Source organism: Phyllostomus discolor, chromosome 11 (assembly GCF_004126475.2).
Source record: "Phyllostomus discolor isolate MPI-MPIP mPhyDis1 chromosome 11, mPhyDis1.pri.v3, whole genome shotgun sequence".
In the NCBI taxonomy this organism is placed as follows: domain Eukaryota; kingdom Metazoa; phylum Chordata; class Mammalia; order Chiroptera; family Phyllostomidae; genus Phyllostomus; species Phyllostomus discolor.
The window spans coordinates 64,688,506-64,709,300 of record NC_040913.2 but is presented as its reverse complement, the minus strand read 5'-3'; the positions used below and the strand labels follow the sequence as shown (position 1 = coordinate 64,709,300).

The window sequence follows — 20,795 nt, the reverse complement described above, 5'->3', positions numbered from 1 at the left end:
AGGAAAGAAAAGGAAACGGGTGGTTTTCCTCCTTGGAATTTCTAGCTGGATCTTACTGTTTGAATCCACCCACTGGCCTTGCTCACCTGGGTGCTCAGGAGGAAGGAAACAGATTTGTCTGTGTGTCCTGTTCATCCTGACTGGTGCAGCCACAGCAGACAGGGAGTGCTGGTAACGCCCTGCTAGGAGATGGCCAGGGCGGGTGCAGACAGTAGCCTTCTGCTCTTTCAAGAAGGAAGTTCTCTCCTAAGATTCTATTGGATGTTTTCTAAGCCACTCTGCCAGACCAAAAAACCTCTTGAGTTTTCTTTCTTTGTTAAATTACACTTGGGTCGCAGAATTATTTGAACAAGATGTTCTTTGTTTTTTAAGTCTTTCCACTTGTTCTGGAAATAATTTAGTTATACCTTGACTTTCCTTTAATTAAAATTATTATTTTTTTTTTTGCTGGCATTTCTCAAACTTAAGAAAATGAAAACGCCTGTCCCAAGGCAGTGGGAAGATGCCCCTGCACCCACCTTGCCATGTGAACTGTTCTCTCACTGGTGAGCTTGTCCACAGCTCAGCCTCCCCGCACCAAGAAGATGGCAGGCCCTCACCCCAATTCCCTCCCACACCCCTTCAGTCCTGCTGGCCTAGTGCACCACGCCCAGGTCCTCCCCTCCCCTGTGCCCTGCTGGGCATTCTCCTCTTCTCTGCCCTGAAGGCCACACACAGAGAACGCCCTGTCATGGCGGGGAGGCCTGCAATAATTTTTCTCTAAACTCTAGTAACAGTTGAACTTTTCTCTGTGTCTTCAAGCGTTCTGGGTTTTTTTTTTTTTTTTTAATGTTTTGAGCATGAAGACCCATATTTAATTAAAAGCAAAACAAAACAAAACAAAACAAAACCAACTAAAACCTAAAACCAAGTAGCCAAGTAGCCATTAGCTAACATTTAGCAAGCACTACAATGCTAAGATTGCTAAGGTCTTTACATGCAATTTCTTCTTTTATCCTCAGAGCACACTTATGAGTTAGAACAATTTTTATTCCAGTTTTAGAAATGCAAGGAAAACTTAAAAGTAATCTGTCCAAATTCACACAGCCAAAGTAACAAAAGCAGGTTTCCAATCCGAGACCCAAGCGAGCCTTATTCCCTGGAAACCCCCTGCCACCGTCCTGCTCTTTAGTGCTCCCTTCTGAACAGCATGGTTCTAAGTCTCAGGGGGCTTCCGCAGCTTCTGCAGGTGTTTGCTGATAAGTACAATCGCATGTAAAATCTGATGTACTGGAAGTCTAATATAGTCAAAGGAGGGAGAAACTAGGTCTCAAATACTGAACTTCTGAGGGTTGCTCTCTACACATGGATAATCCCAGATGATAAATATAACTTAAAAAATTCGGTGAACCCCCTACCCCCCCACACATCCCACTGCTCTTGGTCTGTCCTCACTTGGACCCAGACCTGAACCCATGAGAGGATCTGTGTATATAACTTGTAAGTACATATTATTCCTAGTAGGATTGGACATGTTCATTTGGCCATATATCTCACCATGACTTGTAACATGGTTATTAGCATTTTTGTTTTACACAAGAAGAAAAGGAGGCCTAGAGACGAAAAGTGACTTTTCCCAGTCTTTGGACTCAAACCTAGATGCTCCAACACTTTTTAATAGACCACACCTGTCTACCTGTTGGTACATGGGAAACGCCAATGAAAAACATCAGAACAAACAACACAGCAGCAAAAACAGCCCCAACATAAGGAAGTTGGCTTTATTCCAGGAAAAAAAGGGATTTTGTCATCATTCCACTGCTGACCATGGGGGTCTCCCGCAGAGCTAAGATAATTTTAGGAGGGCCTCTTACTCTCCAGGGGGTTTCAGTAAATCTTTCCCCCAGTTAGGACTGACCACTGTCCAACAGCGTCTCCATCAGCTCTGAGATAGCGATGCTGTGCTTACATGCCCCTCTCCCCTTCACGTGGTTACAGTAAATACACCTTCACGGCCTGGAGTTTTGAAGAGGACCTGGAGAAGGAGACTTCCACAGGAACTCTGTTCTGCCTCTCAGACAACCCTGCGCCCACTTTCCTGCCTTCCTTGGTCGTCCTTTATGGGCCTGTCCTGAGTGCGGCCTTTCGAGTCTTTCGTTTCTTAGAGTGCACGAGCTGCTCAGTCACCTGCAAGCACAGGTCAGCCTCTCTGCAGACCCTAAAGGGACCCTAAGAAGAACAGGTCTGCCTGATGCTCCCTAGAGAGAGTCCTTCTCCTGTCCTCTGCCTGGGCAGTCTCTATTTCTCTCATCTGTCTATCATCTATCTACTCTATTATCTACCTCTATCAGTCATCTATCTCTATCATATACATCTATTATCTATCTATATTCCATGTAGATAAGTAATATATACATACTTACATATAGCATACATATATTTAGATATAATTAGATACTATACATATTTTATGCACCCAACATCTTGTGGATTTGGAAAAAAATACGTATATATTCTTAGCTAGGGATTTGTTACCCTAGCACAGTGGTTAAGAGCAGGAGCTTTGGAATCAGCGAGTCCTGGGCTTCATCCTCAACTTTATTCCTTATTGACCTAAACAAGTACCCTAACCTGTGTGTGTCTCAGTCTGCACATCATAAAGTGGGGTAATTGCAGAGTTGTGGGCATTTAGCAGGTAATATGTGTCAGTGGCTTAGATTAGTTCCTGGCACCACTGTGCTCAACAAACGGGAGTTGCTGTGTTTGTTTGGTGGATTATTTTGGCTGTCCCGGGGGGAATCTGGATCACTAGAAGCATCTTCAAGGATTACTCATTCTTACGTTGTTTCCATGGGACCCCACCAAGACCTTCCCGGAGGTCCCCTTCCTTTTCTCCAACCTGGAGCCAGCGTCAGTGAGGTAAGGGCAGAGGAGGGAGGGCACACTAGCAGGTCCCACTGGGCTGGTCTGTTTCCTGTGTCCCTCCTTCCTGACACCAGTTTGCAATTACTGTACAGTCCTTGGTAATCAGTGTCTCTTTTCTCTAATGGACAAACCAGAGCCTTGGAGGCCTCCCAGGGAGCACACGTCTTTGATCGTGTCCGCCAGCAAAAGCCCTTTCCTCTGTTCTCACGGGCCCACATCACTCCACACAGCCCAAAGTGCTCCACATGCAGAGTGACATAGTTATGTAATTTCTACCAGGTATCAGAAAATAAGTTCTTGTAACTCGATAACACAAATTCTTCTGTAGTTCCCACATGGAGATCACTGACCTGGGCAAAAGCAGCAACATGGGAATTTTATGGGTGGGGTTGAAACAATGCCTAGGGGAAAAAGCAAATCTTTCACAGATGGATCAATGCCCCCTTTATCATCACATACAGCCAGCCTTATCCAGTGGGGGGACGCATTTCATTTGGAAAAAGCCCCACAGTTAGTAAAACGGCATTTTTATCTCATCTTTCATTAGCTGTTCCATGACTGCATCCTCATTCAAAAGATTTGTGTGAATACTTTCAGCTAACTCATTTTTAACCGACATCTCCACTCGTTTCTGAAACAGACACTTTACTGAGTGTTTGCTGTGTTTCAGGTCCTGGTGCATACAACGTACTGAACAAATAACAGATAACTTGCCCTAACCTTTGGATTGTGGTAGCAGTAATTACAGTGAGAATGAGTGAGACAAATGTGTAATGTCTGTAAGAGTTATGAATGATGATTTAAGATCATTGATCTCTAATGATAAAAGTTCTAGTGGTTTGAGAGGACATTCTAATTAGATTCTTGGACGGCTCTCAATTTTTAAGGAACAGAGATTCTAGCCAGGCACAGGCATTCTGATATCTGCTGCAGGAGCACTCTCATAGGGCAGGGTGTCCTTCATGTCACAGGGGCTGCAGGTTCCTGAGAGCAGATAGGGTGTGTATGTAGAAAGCCACGAAACAGAATTGGAAAGGGCCAGGGGACAGAGGCTGCTCTGTTCCTGCAAGGTGGTGACAGAGGGAAAGGTGTCAGGCAACAGCCATTGGCCACTGGCCATCCTTGTTCTTGGCCCTTTTTTCCCAGCCCGTAATTGAAATAGAAGTTATGGCCACATGGAGACTGCTAACTCCAAATTCCACCACGGGCCTATAGGGAGGGTATGCGGAGGTGGGGCTCAGGGATACCAGACATCCCAGCAGAGCCACTTTCTTGCCACCAACTCAGTTTTCTAGGCATGCAAGTTTAATGTCTCCCTGGAAGTGACACCACTGTGCAATCCTGCCATGCCAATGCAAGCTCAGGAAAACAACCATGCAACCGTTTCCCCTGCACCATCAATTGGTCAAGAAGAGGGAGGCTATTGCAGCTCACTGCAGACTCCCTATGAGATTCTGGGCTGTGGAAACACCTTTAGGATTCTTTTCCTCCCCTCTCTTCACACAGGACTCCACCCAAGTTACAGGGACCAAAGCCTTATCCCCCAACAAGGGCTACTTCTGCTATGTTTCCAAGTACACAGGAGTGCCGTCTGTTTCCTTAGTCTAGTAGAGAAAAGAATGGGAACTGTGTTTTCCTCTTGTCTGCCTCATCTGCTGTTCACTTGCCTCAGACTTGCTGCTTCTCAGCTTTTTCTTTGCACTTGTCTCTGCTTTATGCGTGCCAAATGTCACTGGTCTTTGGCTTCCAAGAGCAGATTTTTATTCAGAAATAATTTAGATTTGCAGAAAAGTTGCAAAGATAGTTCAAAGTGTCTCCTTTGCTCAGACACCATGATGCCATGTCAACATCTTACATTACTTTGGCACATTTTGTCAAAATTAGAAATTGACATGAGTGCAGTAGCTAAACTATAGACTCATCAGAATTTTGGCAGTTTTTCCACTAATGTTATTTCTCTCCTTCAGGATACTGCACTGTACTTAGAAGAACATTTTTTTTTTCTTCAAAAGAATTTGCTGCTTCAAAAGGCAGCCTCAGTCAAGGCAGCAGAACACAAGCTAACAGAACACTCAGTGCGCATCAGCTGTCTGCCAGGAGCAGGGGGAGACGGGGCGGTACCAATACGAGGAGACCAGATCCAGGACCACAGGGGCTTGATGTCTAACAGGCAACACTTACAGGCGGAGCTGCCAGAGACTTGTACTTCCTTTGAAATTCGCTTCCTGACCACAAGGCTGGGATGGACTACCTGCCATGAATCTCCCTGAGATTAGATATCCTCTTTTCCTTTCATGAATAATCAAAAGAAAACATCACACCACAGGGAAGCCCATAAAATCAAGGTTAGTGAGTCATTCAGGTTTTCATCTGTCCCAGGAGAGTCTCATTCACTGAGGGAGAGATACGAGAGGAGTGGCAGTAGGCAGCCACCAAACGACCTGCTCATTCTCTCATCTCATCAAAGTTCCATTCATTGAATTCCGGAAGCTTCTCACACCCTAAAGATAAAAAGCCTGATGTAGCATCTTTACTTTTAAGTCATATCCTGGAGCAGCCCAAATGCTTTCCTGGAACCGCATTCATATCCCCAATGACACAGCTGGGAGGACGAGAGGCCAATCATCTCCCGGCCGCAGCCCAGGAACGGCCTGCAGCAGGTATGGACGCCTTGTGTTCTCAGCTCTGACTTTCCAGCTCACCTGGAGCACCCCAGCACGGACACCACACAGCAGCTCTTCTTCAGCCTTCCCTCATGCCCCAGAACCAAAGCATTAAGTGACTGGTCCTGGGTCAAACGGTCAGTTAGTAGCCAGATGGCCATGAGGCTTTGTTGATCCCCAAGAATACTGTGTGGTCCTTGGCCCAGCAGCTACCAGCCAGGCACACACTGCCTGGTTCACGAGCTGACTCAGCCAAGCCTGGGCTTCCAAATTTCACCTACCAGCCGATACCAGCAATACAGCGAGGGGCCAATTTCAGAGCGTTCTCTGAAGTCCTCTACTCAAAGATAAATACTGTTTTTCAGATTAAAAGAACAAGGCATTTCAAGACCATCTTTTCTGTATTATCATCACTACCAGACATAATGTTGAAAAGCTGCGTGGTTACCACACTTTCATTTTTCCTCAGATTTTCTCTATGATTTAGTTGGAGTGTGTCACCCATTTTTTTTACCCTTTCTCCAGGAAAAGATAGTTAGACAAGCCTTTGATTTTTATTATTTTAGCAAAGTTTTATTTTCTATTCTAGAATTCCTACTTGAATGTCAATTTTTTTTTCTCTCTGGTTCCAAATAAACCCGCTGATGGAGCTAGAGCTGTGTCCCGCCATCCTCCCTGCATGTCTTTGTCCAGCTCTGGGATGATGCTCTGATGAGTCCCTGGTGTTTGGTGCCACAGCCAAGTCATGCAAGCCACCATGGAGAACTGCTTTAATTGCCTCTGAGATACGCTTGTTTTTCCACTAAGAAGAAGCCCTGTGATATTTTCCTTCTCTTCTTAGGGGGTTGAGATTTTGAACAATAGGACTAAAGCTCTAGGGAATTCTGGAAGAGAGCTGTTCTCTGTGATTCTTAAATACAGCATCGAGAGCATCTTAGCACTATACATTTTTTCATATTTTAAATAAAATGATTGAAAGAAGAGGAAACCTTTAGAACATATTACTACTGCTGCTCTTTCTCTTCCTTCCTTCCTTCCTTCCTTCCTTCTCTCTCTCTCTCTCTTTCTTGGAGGGAAAGGTATGGCCATGTATAGCAGCATCATTTCTCAAGTGTATTTTTCAGGGCATGGATTCCTAGAAGGCACCCTGGGAAATGAAGCTAGCGCTGAGGGCAGTCTGGAGCCCAGCATTTTCTGGGGCACACACGGGGTTACGTACACCCTCATACCTATGAGAATCTAAAGTCTGTGGCCTGTATCCCCAGCTGAGGTCATGAGGTCAGCCCAGGCACTCTGCATATTTAATCTAAGGGAAAGAAGGTCTTTGTTCTCTGGAATTCTCTTCCTCCCAGAATCACAGAGGACTGGTTTCTTAGATCTTCAAGGCTGCTGCCCCATCTCTTAAGATAACTAGCAATGCTCAGCATAGGCTGCAGTAAGTGCTTTTGCTTTTAAGTCGCCCTGAAGGCCAGGAGTATGCTGCTACCAGAACCTTTCCTGACACAGGCCCAGCAGACACCTCAAGCACTTGCTCTGTGCCATACTCCAGGGCACTTCAGATGTCCACTCATCTGAGAGCCCCTAACCCTAGAGGTGGATACCATTGGTAACATCCCCACTGTAGGACTTAGGGATTGGATGAGCGCCAGGGGTAGGCAGCTCATCAGCCACAGAGTTGGGAATGGCCCCCAGGTAGTCTGCCTTCAGAGTGTGGGGTGGTAGCCATTATGCTGCACTGCCTTTTAGGAAGGGCTCTCTGCAGATGCACTTGGCACCTTGGCATTGCATTCAAGATGGCACCCTGAACAACAACAGGGAGTGCTGCCCACAGTTGCACATGCAAAGCACACGTGTTTTACTTTGGGTCCTGCACCCAGGCTGCCCAGTGGGTTTTCTGCTTCCTTTTCTCCTTTGGACACCTGATCATACTGCTCTGCCCTGGCTCTGGGCTCCTGCTCTTTAGAGCAAAGCATCAGAGGAGTAGGGGAGAACCAGGCTCTCAACACAACACTTTGTTAGTCACAGTTAAGAGCAAGGAGAAAGCACAAGTAGAAGACTCAAACACCGAATCTCAGGAGCACCCACACTATTGACATATAGTCTGACCCTGGGAAACTTGGTGCAGTGAGCAAGTGTCTGGGTTCAAATCCCATGTGGGCCACTTATAAAGAGAGGCCTTGGGCATGCTGTTTAAACTCTTTGTGCCTCTGCATTCCCATCTGTAAAATGGGGGGGTAATAGTTACCTATGTCATAGATATGTTTTTCAATGAGGCTCAGAATGATTAAGACATACAAATTGGCACATAGGAAGTATTCATTCAATAATTATTCTCTTTGCTAACTATTTGTAGCTGTTTCTGCTATAACCTTTTCAAACAACAATGAACGGCCCCTTTCACTGAATTGACCTATCCCTGGAAAGAGTCCTTGGTGCAAATAGGCAATGAGATAGGATTCTTGAGCACAGCACACAAATAGGGGAGGAGCTGAACCTGTGACAACTAAGAGAACTATTTTAATGAACACAGTTAAAGATGGAGAAATTATTTTATGAGTAATAGCCATAAAAGGCCATTATTCTGCCTAGTGGTAAGAAGTTAACAAATAGGAGACCCATTGTTGAACATCACAAATTGCATGTCCACAGAATACGACTGTTAATATGTCTCTAATAAAATAAGTCAGAAGTATTGATCTGTTTTTATTTGTTGATTTAGAATCTAAAGCCTGGGGACATTAAGTAAGTTGACAAGTTATTCCCACTGTCCCTCAATACAATACTCTGGCTCAGTGGTTCCAAAACTCTGGCATCAGGTGGGAATGCAGACTCCGAGGCTCCACCCCAGGAAGTCTGATGAGAAGGTCTGCAGACCAGAAGTCTGAACTTTTTTACTGGACTTTTCACGTGAGTGTAGGTGTCCAAGGACTGTACTCTGAAAAGCTAGACAATAAATGCCTAGGTCTCACCTGAGTATTAGAGAGCAAAGGAATTTAGGTGAGTTTTCAGCATCTGACAGATTTTGGAGGAAGGCAGAGGGGTGTATCACATGTGACGGAAAAATGGTCTTTGTAAGAAGCTGGGGAATATTCTCCTGTTCAAAGTGTAGAAACCAGGATTTATGAGCCTGGGTAGAGCTGCATTTAGGACCCAGGTATTTTGACATGAAGCCCATTTCAGCAATTTTAGGATCAGTCCTAGATAAGATTTCTGGGGCTCTTACCAACCTTAGGAAAGAAAACACTGATGTCACAAAAATGATTCTTGGGGACAAAGGGGTGTGGGAAACAGAATGGTCAATGCAGGACTCTGTGCTTTCCTTTCTAGAAACAGCATTTGTCTTTGAATGTGTGCATATCGTTCTGGCTCATAACTGAGCAAAGTCTTCTGATGTCATATGTGCATAACGACCCACAAGAGTCAAATATCCAGGTTCTGATCTTCTTACATGAGAACATGTAGAAAGGCAGAAACAGATCTGGGTTTTAAGAAAACTTTGGCCTGGAATATTTTGGTCAAAGTCTTTAACTTCCCAATTCCTGGACTGTGGCACAAGGCAGCAGAAAAATAAGGCTAAAGGTTCTTTTCCAAGCTAGGGTAGTTCTTCCTTGCTCACAGCCTTTTAAAATCTTTGTTTTACATGATGATAGAACAATGTGAAAATAACAGAATTTAAATACTAGCGCAAATACAGCTTCCCATTGACCCTGTGTGTGCACTTGACCCAGAGTGGGAACCCTTGAGAAGAGAGGGAATTCCCAACAGGAGTCCCCTGGGAAAGCAGGTGTAACAGAAATCATATTCCAGCACAGTACAGAGAGGATGGGGTCCAGGACACCCAGGAAGTCCCTTCAATTTTGAGCTCCAGTTTAAATATTTGTGTCCTCAGCTGAAGAGACCCACCAAACCTGTGGCAGTTCATTCACACTACATAAAGCTCGGTGAAAGTGGCTCCTATTAATTAAGCACAATTTAAAAATCCCATAGTGCAATCACCAGTACAATGACAATATTGACAGAGCTACCTGGAATGACAGGGCTTCTGGGGTGAGGGGCACACAGTAACGGGTCACAGGTGGGAGCTTTAGCAGCTCCAACTGTGGCTCTTCCAGGGCCAAACCAAGCGTTGGCATAAAACCGAGGGTTGAGCCATTGTTTCCTCCCTCCCTTAGGTTACAATGAACTACTTCGCTGGCAGTCCTCTACGCCCGGCCCCGCCCCTCCCTCCACTCCCCCCCAAGCCTTTCGTTTAAAAACACAAGAAAACTCTCTGCCAAGGACAGTACAGTACCTAGTACCAGCTGCCGAGTTCCACAAAAATGTTTCTCGCCTGAACCCTGTCACCTCGTTGCTTTGAGTACGACAGCCTTCCCTGGCTCTAAGGCTGGAGCCTTGCCTAAACTTAGGAAAAGGATGCCGCAGGCTACGTTTTAAATTATTGGCTCCCGTGGAGGGGCTGATGCCTGTAACGCACAGATTGACGGTGGCAAACCTAAGGGAAGGCAAACCCGAGAAGTTCCTTGGGGACAGCGAGCTTTCTCAGAACCTGGGCTGGGCAGGGGCTGTAGGAGGGCACACCAGCACGCGGGCGTGCACACACACGCACGCGCACACACACACACACACACACACACGCTCAGGTGAGCAGGCACCAGCTGCATTCTGGCAGGGGCACGCCTCGCCCCAACCACTCTCCGGCGCGCGAATTGAAGCCCGTGAACGGGAGCCAGGACTTACCGCCAGGCCGTCGTGGGCCAGGAGTCCCACTGTCAGGGCCACCGGCAGCAGCCACCTGGATGGGAGAGGGAGGAAAAGCGCCATGAGCGTGCGGCCCTAGCTTGGCAATTCCTTAAAGTTACAGGGAAGGGTCCCGTTTGCGGGAGCCACGGAGACGAGGCAGAAAGTCGCTTACCGCTGCAGGGCAGGGCCCAACGGCGTGCACTGGTCTCTGCCCATGATCCCAATTCAGCCAGTCTGGGCTCGGGTCGGTCCCTCCTAGCGTGGAAAGCGAGAGAGAAAGCGGGCTAAGCACGGGCTGAGGAGGGAAGCGTCTTAGCCGCCGCCGCCGCTTCCGTCGGTGAGATGTGGGAGAGCGGGGTGCGCCCCCCACCTCTTTGCACTACAAGATAGAAGAGAGAGGAGCCTTCCCACCTAGGCCCTGGTTGGTGCTGCTTAGGCGCGGCCGCTCGATCCCCATCTTCCCCTCCCATTCCTAACAGACTGCATAGGGCGCCCCAGGTCCGTGCCCTCCGCCTAGATCTCGGCGTCCCGGAGCTGCTCTCACCTCGGGCCCGGCTTCCGCCCCTCCGAGGCGCCCGCCAGCGGCGCACCAGCAGCGCGTCCGCCCTCTCGGGCTCCTCGGGCGCCGGCCTCCCGGCCCGCGCGCCCGCCCTCTGTTCTCCGCGCAGTCAGTGAGCGCGGGGACGCAGGGTCGCGCCGCGGAAGCCGCTGGCTGCGGAGCAGAACCCTGGCGCCCTGGTGCGCGGCAGCCACAATCCCCGGGACGCGCGCTCCCGCCGCCTCTTACCCGCGTCGTAGGGTCCTCCCCTTTGAGACGCCGCCCGCGCGCCGCCGAGGGGAGGGGGCAGCGCCAACAAATTGAGGAGCTCGCCTGGCCTCACTCAGGTCTCCACTGCAAGCCGCCGCGTCCCGGACGGGACTCCGTGCTCACGCCCCGGCCCTCCGAGAGTGATCCGCCCTCCGCGGCCCCCAAGAGCCCGACCGCCGTCCTCCACCGCCACTCGCCGGTTGCCGCCGCCCCGGGCGCGCCACCATGGGGCCCGGGCTCGGCGTCTGGCTGCTGCTGCTGCCCGCAGCCCTTCTGCTCCACGAGGAGCGCAGCCGGGCCGCTGCGAAGGTGAGTCCTGGCCGGCTGGGCTCCCCGGCGCCCCGCCCTGCGCTCTGGGCGCTCCGCGCTACCCCTTTGTCCCTGGCCAGAGCCTCCTGCCCGCCCCTCGGGGTCGCTTGTACCACGGCCAGGTGCACTCTTCCCGATCTGCCGGGGTAATTCCTGTGGGCTGCGATCGCACATCCATTGGGGAGCTTCCTTTGTTGTGGCCTGGGTAAGGGCGAGTTAGAGGACTCCCCAGGGCCGGGGGAGCAAGCGAGCCAGAACTTGGTGCGCACTGTGTGGGGTGAGGGTGCCCGGGAGTCAGCGGGATTTGAACTCGTACCGCAGGGCGCTCTGCGGCTGGTCTCCTTCACCTGCCCTGGGTGCCCAGCTGAGTTGGGGGCGGGAGGGGTAGACACACATTCCCCACGCTGATCGGAGCCCCACACATGTGCCCAGGAGTCTCTTTGGGCGTGTTTCTCTCGTTTTTGGAGACTGGTGGTTGATGCTGAACAGTCTGGGCTGTTTGCCTGGAAACAGCTGTGTCTTTGCTTTCCCACGACTTGCTGTTGCTAAAGCACGCTCAAGAGCATAAGTGGGGCTCTTCTGCATTGCAGCTTTAAAAAGTTACCATAGTCGATTCGTTGTCTTTTACTAATATATTTTAAAAATTATAACCACGTTTATATTTGAGTGTGAAACCAAAATGAAACTCCATCTCATTGTTCTTTCTACAAATTGTTTTCCTAGTTTTCATTTCCTCCAGCTATGTGTTTGTCCGGAATGGAGCTGGGAGTTCAGTCTGCAGGAGTAAAGGCTTCCAGCTCTGGACTGTCCTCGATGTACCGTTGTTCTTTCCTCTTCCCTTCCCTTCTGACAGAATAAAGACCTCGGCTATTCCCTAGTGTCAAAGCCTTGTAGACGAAGTTGCGGGAAGGTGTGGCTCCTAAACACATTTGGCATCCCCCCCCCCAACCCCGCAAATATTTAAAAATGATACTGCTACTTACCACATTTCTCACGGACTCTTTTCCTGTTTCAAATGCTAATCTTGCTCTTAGGTTTTCAGTTAGTTTGTTTCTTCTCTTCTGGAAGAATGATATTCACTGACTCCACTTCACTGTATATGATTATTAACTGTTACATGCCAGAATAAACTGGTAATATGCACACATGTCTAACCATCCAGAGTTTGACTTCTTGCTGGCAGTGCCTTGATTGGCTATTGAAAGGAGTAATGATTACACTAGCAGTTAACCTCAGATTGTTGCTCTTAGCCCACTGTCTAGCCTTGCACTGAAGTCAGTTATTCACTCTCCAGTGACAATGACAAACTACTTTCAAAAGAGAAGCCTCTAGAACACTTTCTTTGGGTGCAGAAATATTGACTCAGAGATACAACACTACCAAGGCAAGATTGCTAAACCTGATGGCAAGTCAATGAGAGGAAGTTCTCTATTTGGAAATGTGAACCTCTGGACTTAGATGTTTTGATTGACAATATTAATAAGGCAAAGCTAATTATAAGAGCTAGCTTTTCAAATAGCCAGGACTTTAAGGAATCAGCCAGTCACTGATGGGAACTCCTGTTCTTACCTGGGGAATAAAACTCATTACTGTTGAGGTGGGGATTTTTTACTTCCCTTTACTCTCTAAAGCCCAGGTACATTCCTGTCCACTAGCTTTGCTCCATCTTTCAAGTTATCACAGTGTTTTAAGAATTCTGGCATGTAGATGCCCCTTGATTGCCAATTGACTTAACAGATATTTTCATTGCACTGTATTTTTCCTGGCTTAATTACAAAGAGATGCATATGACTTATGGGTATGTATAAGAAAATACATTTTAAAAATAATATCTGGCTAAATTTAAAAATTGTCTCACTTTTCATGTCATCAATGACATTTTTTGCTTGACTTCTTCCAAAATCAGCTGTTAGGTATACCAAAAAGTTGAAATAACTTCAATATTGATCCAAGCAAAATATAATTTATAGATACATTTTGAATGATAAGGTGTTACAAGTCAATCAAATGCTACTTTAAAAGCTAACATGAATGATTCCTTGATTACCTTCTCCTTTGGATTATCTGAATCACACGTGACCTGCATTTGTATATCCAAATGTCACCTACTATGTGCCAGGCACAAATTGCACTCATTTATTTTACATATGAGAGTCTGTTTGATTTTACATTTCACCGTATCTCCTGTGGTTATACTGTTCATTTACTGGAGGATGGATTTTCTAATCCGTCCAGTGGTTTTGGCCACACCTACCCCCAACTCGTCTTTCTGAGGCAAGGAAGGAGGGACAGGGTACAGGCCTGAGACAAAAATGTGCTCAAAGTGTTGTGATGGTGAGTGCCTTGTGTTCTCAGTCATACAGTTATCTTGGGTTGAATGAATCATTCCTTCTGCTGCTTCCAAATTTCCCCTCCAGTGGGTCTGTGTGATGCTTCTTAAATTACTTCTCAGGATCAGAAAGGTGAACTTTACCTGAAGCGTGATGATGCTTCTTGACATATTACTGCTTGGGATCAGAAATGTAAACTTTGCCCAAGTGTCCTGATGCTGCCTATCAATACTGGCATCTCCAGACCATGAGTCACCACTCCTGTGACCGAATTACTTAGGACTCAAATGGTGTGAGACTTAATTTCCATGTGGGTAGGGACCATGTTTCCCTGGAAATGTAATTTAAATGAGAAGACCGATATCTGATATAGTCCCAATGACAGCAACATGAACCCAACATTTTGGGAGTGAGATTGGTGAAGATAGAATCCAAATCATCATGTTCTTTGTGTTTAGAATAGGACCAAGGTGGAGGGAAGCATCTCTCATGCTTCCAGAAGAAATAATGTACATAAATTATGTGTGTGTAAGAATGTACTATTATAAAATTATTTGTGGTATATTAGTCACATCACAGAAGACAGTGGCTTAGGGACAAGAGGATCCTAACTTTTGTGTCTGCTTTAAGTAGATGATTGTGGAGGACTCCCCAGTACCTCAGTTTCCCTGGCTGATCTGTGCCCATCCCAGGGATTCATCCCTTCCTTCCTTCATTCTGTACATGCTCCCTGACCATGTTTTTATGCCATGCACTCTGCCAGGTGCTGGCCATGCAGCAGTGACTGGGGCTCAGTCTGTGCCTCCAGAGAGCTCCCTGTCTACAGAGAAATACTGAGAGAGGCAAATACAACTTGCCTAATGCTGGGAATTGCTACAATCAAGATAATCCAAGGCCCGTGGAAGCACCTAACCCAGCTTTGGGGAACTCAGAGACTTCTGGGAGTACAGCCTACCTCTAAACCTGAGGAGGAAATAGAAACTATAAACCCAGAATGTTTTTTTTTTATATGCACTCTTGTGGGGTATCATACATGGGTGTGGTAATTCTACTTGTCTTTTTGCAAGTCTGAGGGTCTTTGAATTTAAAGCTGATTCTAAAGTTCCCTCCTTTGAGATATCAAGATATCATTGTTTCTGTTATCAGCCATCCTGATAGCTGAACTTTTGTCTCCGAGGGGTAGAGAGACAATGAGGGCAAAGTCTAGGAGCCCAGGGATGAGAAGCACGTAGCTCTGAGTTAGGGCGCTGAGATTGGTGGTGGTGCTTCTCCTGAGGCTGCAGGTACACTGGGATGTTTGGAGAAGGGCAGCATGGGTGACTGATTCTAGGCAGGCGCACCTTTAGGAACTGACCCAGAAAACCTCCCCTCACTTGGGCAAGGACATGAGGGAATTCACAAAGCCTTACATTATTCATTAACAAGACTGTTGGCAAATGTCTTGGGACTGGTAAGGAAGGACTTCACATAACAAGTTCAGCTATCTAGTTAAGAGCTGGTAAAGATTTTCCAGACTAATTGAACCCACAAGTGACTTTCTAAAACAAATCCTTTTAGAAGTCAGGAGAGCAGTAAGAAGTGAATAAGTGACAATTCTTGTTTTGCTGAGGTATACAATGTTTGATATAACAATTGTTCCAGAAACTGAAAAAAGGATTAACTTCATTAAAATGTCTCTCAAGCAGATTTGGTGTTTTGCGTTTGTGGGCTAGAGTAAGCAAAAGCAACAATAGAATGCCTAAAATAATATCACTAGAGCATTGTTTTTCCTGCTATTATTAAGCAACCAGTAAAAAAATGTTGACTATAGAACAATACAAAAGACATATTCCTACCATTCTTACTCATACAATGAAAGGGGATGTAAAATAAATCAGAACATAGTTCAATTGTCAATTTCTTTTGAGGAATTTAACACTATAAGAATTACTTTGGGGTTAATATATTTATAGTCTGGTGCACAGTGAGCTGGTTCAATCCTATGTCCCCCCTCCCCCACTCCCCCCGCCCACCATTGTTCTCCTGGTCTTACTCCTGTAAAGTGAATCTACTCTAGTCTTCTTTCTAGTTCTCTGCTTCTTTTTTCTTCTCCCTTTTCCCAAACCCTCAGTGGATATACCATGTGGGTAGGCCTCAGCTGGCTTCTCTTCTCTTCTTTTTCTTCTACCCTCATTACCTGGGGAGACCTACTGTTGTGATTTGTTACCTTCCATGAGGGTGACTCCAAACTTCCAGTTTAGTATCTTCACATTCCCATGGAACATCTTACCTGGGCTGTCCAGCTTTGATCGCAGGCTTAGCAAGTATGTCCAGAACTGAACTTACTATCTTACACTCAGACCAACTGCACTTCCCAACTCTCCCCTTTTGGTCATTGGCACCCCTGATATTCTTGATGCTTGGCCATGAGACCATGACTACATCTGGAGAGGCTTCCCTCTTCCCTCTGTTTTATCCTCCATGCTACTCAGCCACCAGGTCAACCCTTCTATGGACATGCTTCGTAGAGTCCCCCTGCTTTCTTTTTCCATGGTTGTTATCTCACCGGAGGTCTACTCCCCTTGTGCCAGCATTGCCACAAACCCTGCTGACTCCCGCCCCTTCTTTCAGCCTCTTGTTCCTTTCAGAGATCCTGCTTATGACCATACGATTCCACTGCTCAGGATCTGACAGTGGCTGCCTACTGTCTGACCAAAGGTTTCTATCTCTCTGGCTGAGTAGTTTTGGTTCATTTTTAAAGTTTTTATTTTTTAGAGCAGTTTTAGGTTCAAATGAAAATTGAGAGAAAGGTACAGAGATTTCCCATATAACTCCTATGTCCACACAAGCATATCCTCTCCCATCATCAATGTGCTCCACCAGAGTGGTGCATTTGTCACCACTGATGAACCTGCAGTGACACATCATCATCATCCAAAGTCCGTAGTTTACATTAGGGTTCACTCTTGGTGTTGTGCATTCCGTGGGCTTGGACAAATGCATAGTGATGTGTATCTGCCATTACAGTAGCACACAGAGTATTGTCACTGCTCTAAACTCCCCTGTACTCTGCCCATCCATCCTTCTCCACCCCAAACTTTTCGCAAATACTGATCTTTTTACTGTCTCCATAGATTTGCCTTTTCCATAATGTCATATAGTTAGACTCATAGAGAATGTGGCCTTTTCATATTGGCTTCTTTCACTTAGTAACATGCATTCAAGTTTTCTCTATGTGTTTTCATGGCTTGGTAGCTCATTTCTTTTCAGCCTTGAATAATAACTTATCTGATGTACCACATTTTATCTATCTGTTCACCTACTGAAGGGCACCTTGGTTGCTTACAAGTTTTGGCAATTTTAAATAAAGCTGCTATAGACATCCCTGTGCAGGCTTTTGTGGAGATATGTTTTCAACTCATTTGAGTAAATACCAAAGCACTTGATGGCTGGGTTGTCGGGTAAGCGTATGTTTAATGTCATAAGAAACCTCCAAACTGTCTTCCAAAGTGGCTGTACCATTTTGCATTCCCACCAGCAATGAGTGAGAGTGCCTGTTGTTCCACATACTCCCCGGCATTTAGCATTGTCAGTGTGTTGGATTTTGGCCATTCTAATAGGTGTGTAGCAGTATCTCATTTTAATTTGGCTTGGTTTTACATACCTCTCACATTATATAGATCCATGGAATTTATCTGCCCTTATTCTTCCCTTCTTTCCAACACGCAGCTGGGGTAATTATTGTGAGGAGCAAATCTCTGTATTCCAGGGAGCAGTGTCATCCCTTTGGGCCTCGGTCCCTAATGTATTAAATGAGGGTAATGCAGGGTCTTCGGATACCTTCCTATCGCTCAGTGCTTTGAAGCAAGTAAGCATTCAAGAAATGTTGGGTGCTGTCACTGCCATGTGGCTGAGATCATGTTGTCTTCTTCTTTTGGTTTGACACCTCCGAAATTATGAGGTACTGGAGGCCAGAGCTTCTTTGTTAAAATGTTCCCACTGCCTGGGCAAGTGCCTGACACATGGAGGGAAATCATTAATTACTTATAATTGATTCTAATATGTCTGGCTGCCATTTGCCCAGGACCCCTAGGAGAGTCTCAGGGGAGCTGTGTGCTGGCTCAGGTAGATTCTGTTACATTGCTGACCCCTGTGGTAGTTTTAAAAAACATAAGAAAAGTAATGCCAAGTGAAGGTGTTTCCTCTCAATTTGAAATTTCGAGTAGATATTCCACCATAGACTAAACACAACTTGGAAATGTATACAATGCTGAACTCTTTATGTAAATAGTTTATTCCGTGGTTTAGTAATATTCCTAGCTTTGCTGCATTTGGTTTTCAATCTGAACACTGTAAGAACATTTTATGTCATAGGAGTTTTAAAGCTTGCTTGATTTGTGCTAAAGTAAAAGACAAATTCGAAGTGTCTGAATCAGATATTAGAGCAATACACTACACGCCACTCAGGCTTCTGTGCATCTCTTGGTTGTGTCTCTTGCTGATAAAGGAGAATTATCCAATCTCCTCATTTTGTATTGCTCTTGGAATCAGTACTTTGATCAGAATTTTGGAATCAGTATTGTTTATTACTGAATAGATGTCTTAGTGTACTGTGGGCATTTCTTATTCAGGTAACAGCAAGAGATATTGGCTGTGACCTGGAAAAAGCCAATTTGATGTCAGTTGTCTAGTTTCATGTCGCCAAATATACCAACAATTGGAGAAGCCATTTGTATGTTCACTCAGAGTTTAGTTGATTAAATAAAGTTTGTCCAACTCAGCGGAACTTTTAGAAAGAGAGTGTTCCTATATTTGACATTTAATTAAAATTGTTTTAAATTTTTTTTATTGAGTTTCTGCTTTAGAAAATAAATGTATCACCTTATGAAGAACAAAACCCAGTGTTTTCTAGTTGTAACTCAACGTTTCCAAAACTTTGCATGAACTCCTAGCATGGCAGGGTGTGTCTTCATTTCGCAAAGATAAGTCTTCCCAACACTGGTCTTTTAGCACATGAACATTTCTGAGCATAGTTAGTATGGGTTTTCTGCTTCAGAATGTTACAAAAAACCCAATGAGCCAATGATAACTATTTTGTTATTTTTCCTTCATGTCTTTTAAAGATATAATATTAATGTACATTTTAATAAGAGGAAGATTTGGCTTCTACAACTCTAACAATACTTTTGTAAATTAAGCATATTTTGTAATATGAAAAAATGATTAAAATTTATTATAAAATCCACAATTATCCTTCATGCTACTAGTGACTTATTTTGCACACAGGAGCATTTATTTCCATGTCTCCAAGAGTGTCAACTTTAAAAAGTCATTTAAATACAAGCAACTCCTTTTCTTAATTAGGTTTAGTTTTCGAGTTGCATTTTAGAATTTTTAAAAGAATACAATAACATTTTAATGTCACACAGTTATTACTAAGTTGCATGAAACTTGTTTACTAGGTCCAGACTTATTTCTGTGTCAGAGCTTGAGTTGAGGTAATATTATTGTTACCTACGACATACAAGATTTTATTTGGGAAAAAGGCCACAGCACCAGTTTGGTCTATTTTTTTTTTGTAATGCCCATTTAGAAAATGCTTAATCTAACTTACATATTAAATAGAAATCATATACTACCTGAGGCTTCAGCCTGATTTCAAGGACTCTAAAATTAGCCAGGCAAAATAAATGTCTGTTTTTCTAAGAAGCTTGCATCTAAGGCAGATGTACACACAACTTCTTGGAAAGATAGTTGCGGCTTTCAGATACACCTGGAGAGGGAGATAGTCCAGTGACGTGGTTGCTCCGCGTAGCGGTTAAGCCCTTGGGTGCTGGTTAGCGGTTAAGCCCGTGAGTGCTGGTTTGTTTCCCAGCTGTGTCTCTTATGACTGTGACTGAGTACAAGTTATCTGCTTCCCTCAACCTGTAGTTCTTCATCTGTAAAACTGGGGCAAAATAATACCCTGGTTAGAGCGCATGTGTGAGGACTAAACGAGTTCATGTTTGTAAAGCATATATACAGTGCTGGCTTTGTGCCAAGCATTATTCTGTTTGTTAAATTAAATCGAGCAACAAATAGCAAAGTAATTATACCATCAAGGCACCTTGGGGCTGGAGAAGACCACAGAAGGGTCACCTGTGCCAGTAGTTCTCCAACTTGAGCTCACAGCAGAGCGATCTGGAGGGCTTGATGAAACACAGGTGCCAGCCCCCACTCCCAGGGTTTCTGATTCAGGGGGTGTGGGGTTCATCTGAGAATTACGTTTCCAACAGGTGATGTTGATGGTGTGGGTCTGGAGGCCACGGTTCTCATCCCTTCTCTTCTTTTTACAGGAGAAGTGGTTTGATGGATGTGAGCTATGAACAGGCTATTCCGGGACATTAGTTTATACTCCAATAGAAGATGAACCATTGCATTTAAAGTGACTTTTTCAGTGATCATTATCTTTTTTTTTCTTGTTGGTTGTTGCTACTGCCAGCCAGGTCAGTTTCATCTCTGCAGTGTTATGTGGAGGGTTAGGAGCGGGAAGAGGGTCTAGAAGCATGAGTTGAGTGTCAGGATGCTCAGGAATTACTTTGGAGAAGGCTTGGCTGATGGGAGGTGGGGGCAGCTGGTGCTTAGAGAAGATTCTTATCCACTGTGGTCCTCTTTTCCTGCTCCGAACATGGGACGTGCAGTGTGTCATGATTATGTACCTTGTCAGAGTTTTGCCATCTTTGGTGGCTCTGTTCATTCCCACACACCTGCTGAGAGTGGGCTTGGACTGTGTGTGTAGAGGCTGGCCAGCTGCAGAACCCAGCCGGAGCGTGTGAGGCTGGACTCCTGTCCTGTGATGTGACTTCAGGTTCCTGCAGTGTCCGCCCTCACACACCTCATCTGTGTCTTGACCGCTTGGCCTCCTGTGAGGAATTTCTGTTTTGTATCGTGTTGTGGCCAAATCCATTTCCTGGAGATTAAAGACCATTTGGGGTTAGTGGTTTAAAATAACTACTAAATTTAGGTCAGGAAATGGCCTATAAAATTAAGATTAACTTGCCAAAACAGAAAAATGGGTCAGTG

At 45.5% G+C, this 20,795-nt stretch overlaps 2 protein-coding genes across 4 annotated transcripts in view; one reads left to right on the top strand and one right to left on the bottom strand.

Annotated features, from left to right (window-relative positions):
- The window catches only part of COL4A2 (collagen type IV alpha 2 chain), a 188,051-nt gene extending 175,057 nt beyond the window's left edge, over positions 1-12,994 (bottom strand). The window contains exons 1-3 of one of the 3 annotated variants that reach the window (XM_036011456.1): positions 12,408-12,994; positions 10,480-10,562; positions 10,305-10,359 (exon numbers count right to left, since the gene is read on the bottom strand). In XM_036011456.1, coding sequence (XP_035867349.1) covers positions 10,305-10,359; positions 10,480-10,523 — 99 coding nt within the window. In that variant the 5' untranslated portion in view covers positions 10,524-10,562; positions 12,408-12,994. The other 2 variants (XM_028526656.2, XM_036011455.1) reach the window with 2 other exon arrangements.
- Positions 11,309-20,795, top strand: part of COL4A1 (collagen type IV alpha 1 chain) — a 164,000-nt gene continuing 154,513 nt past the window's right edge. The window contains 1 exon segment of the mRNA XM_028526657.2: positions 11,309-11,424. Coding sequence (XP_028382458.1) covers positions 11,341-11,424 — 84 coding nt within the window. The 5' untranslated portion in view covers positions 11,309-11,340.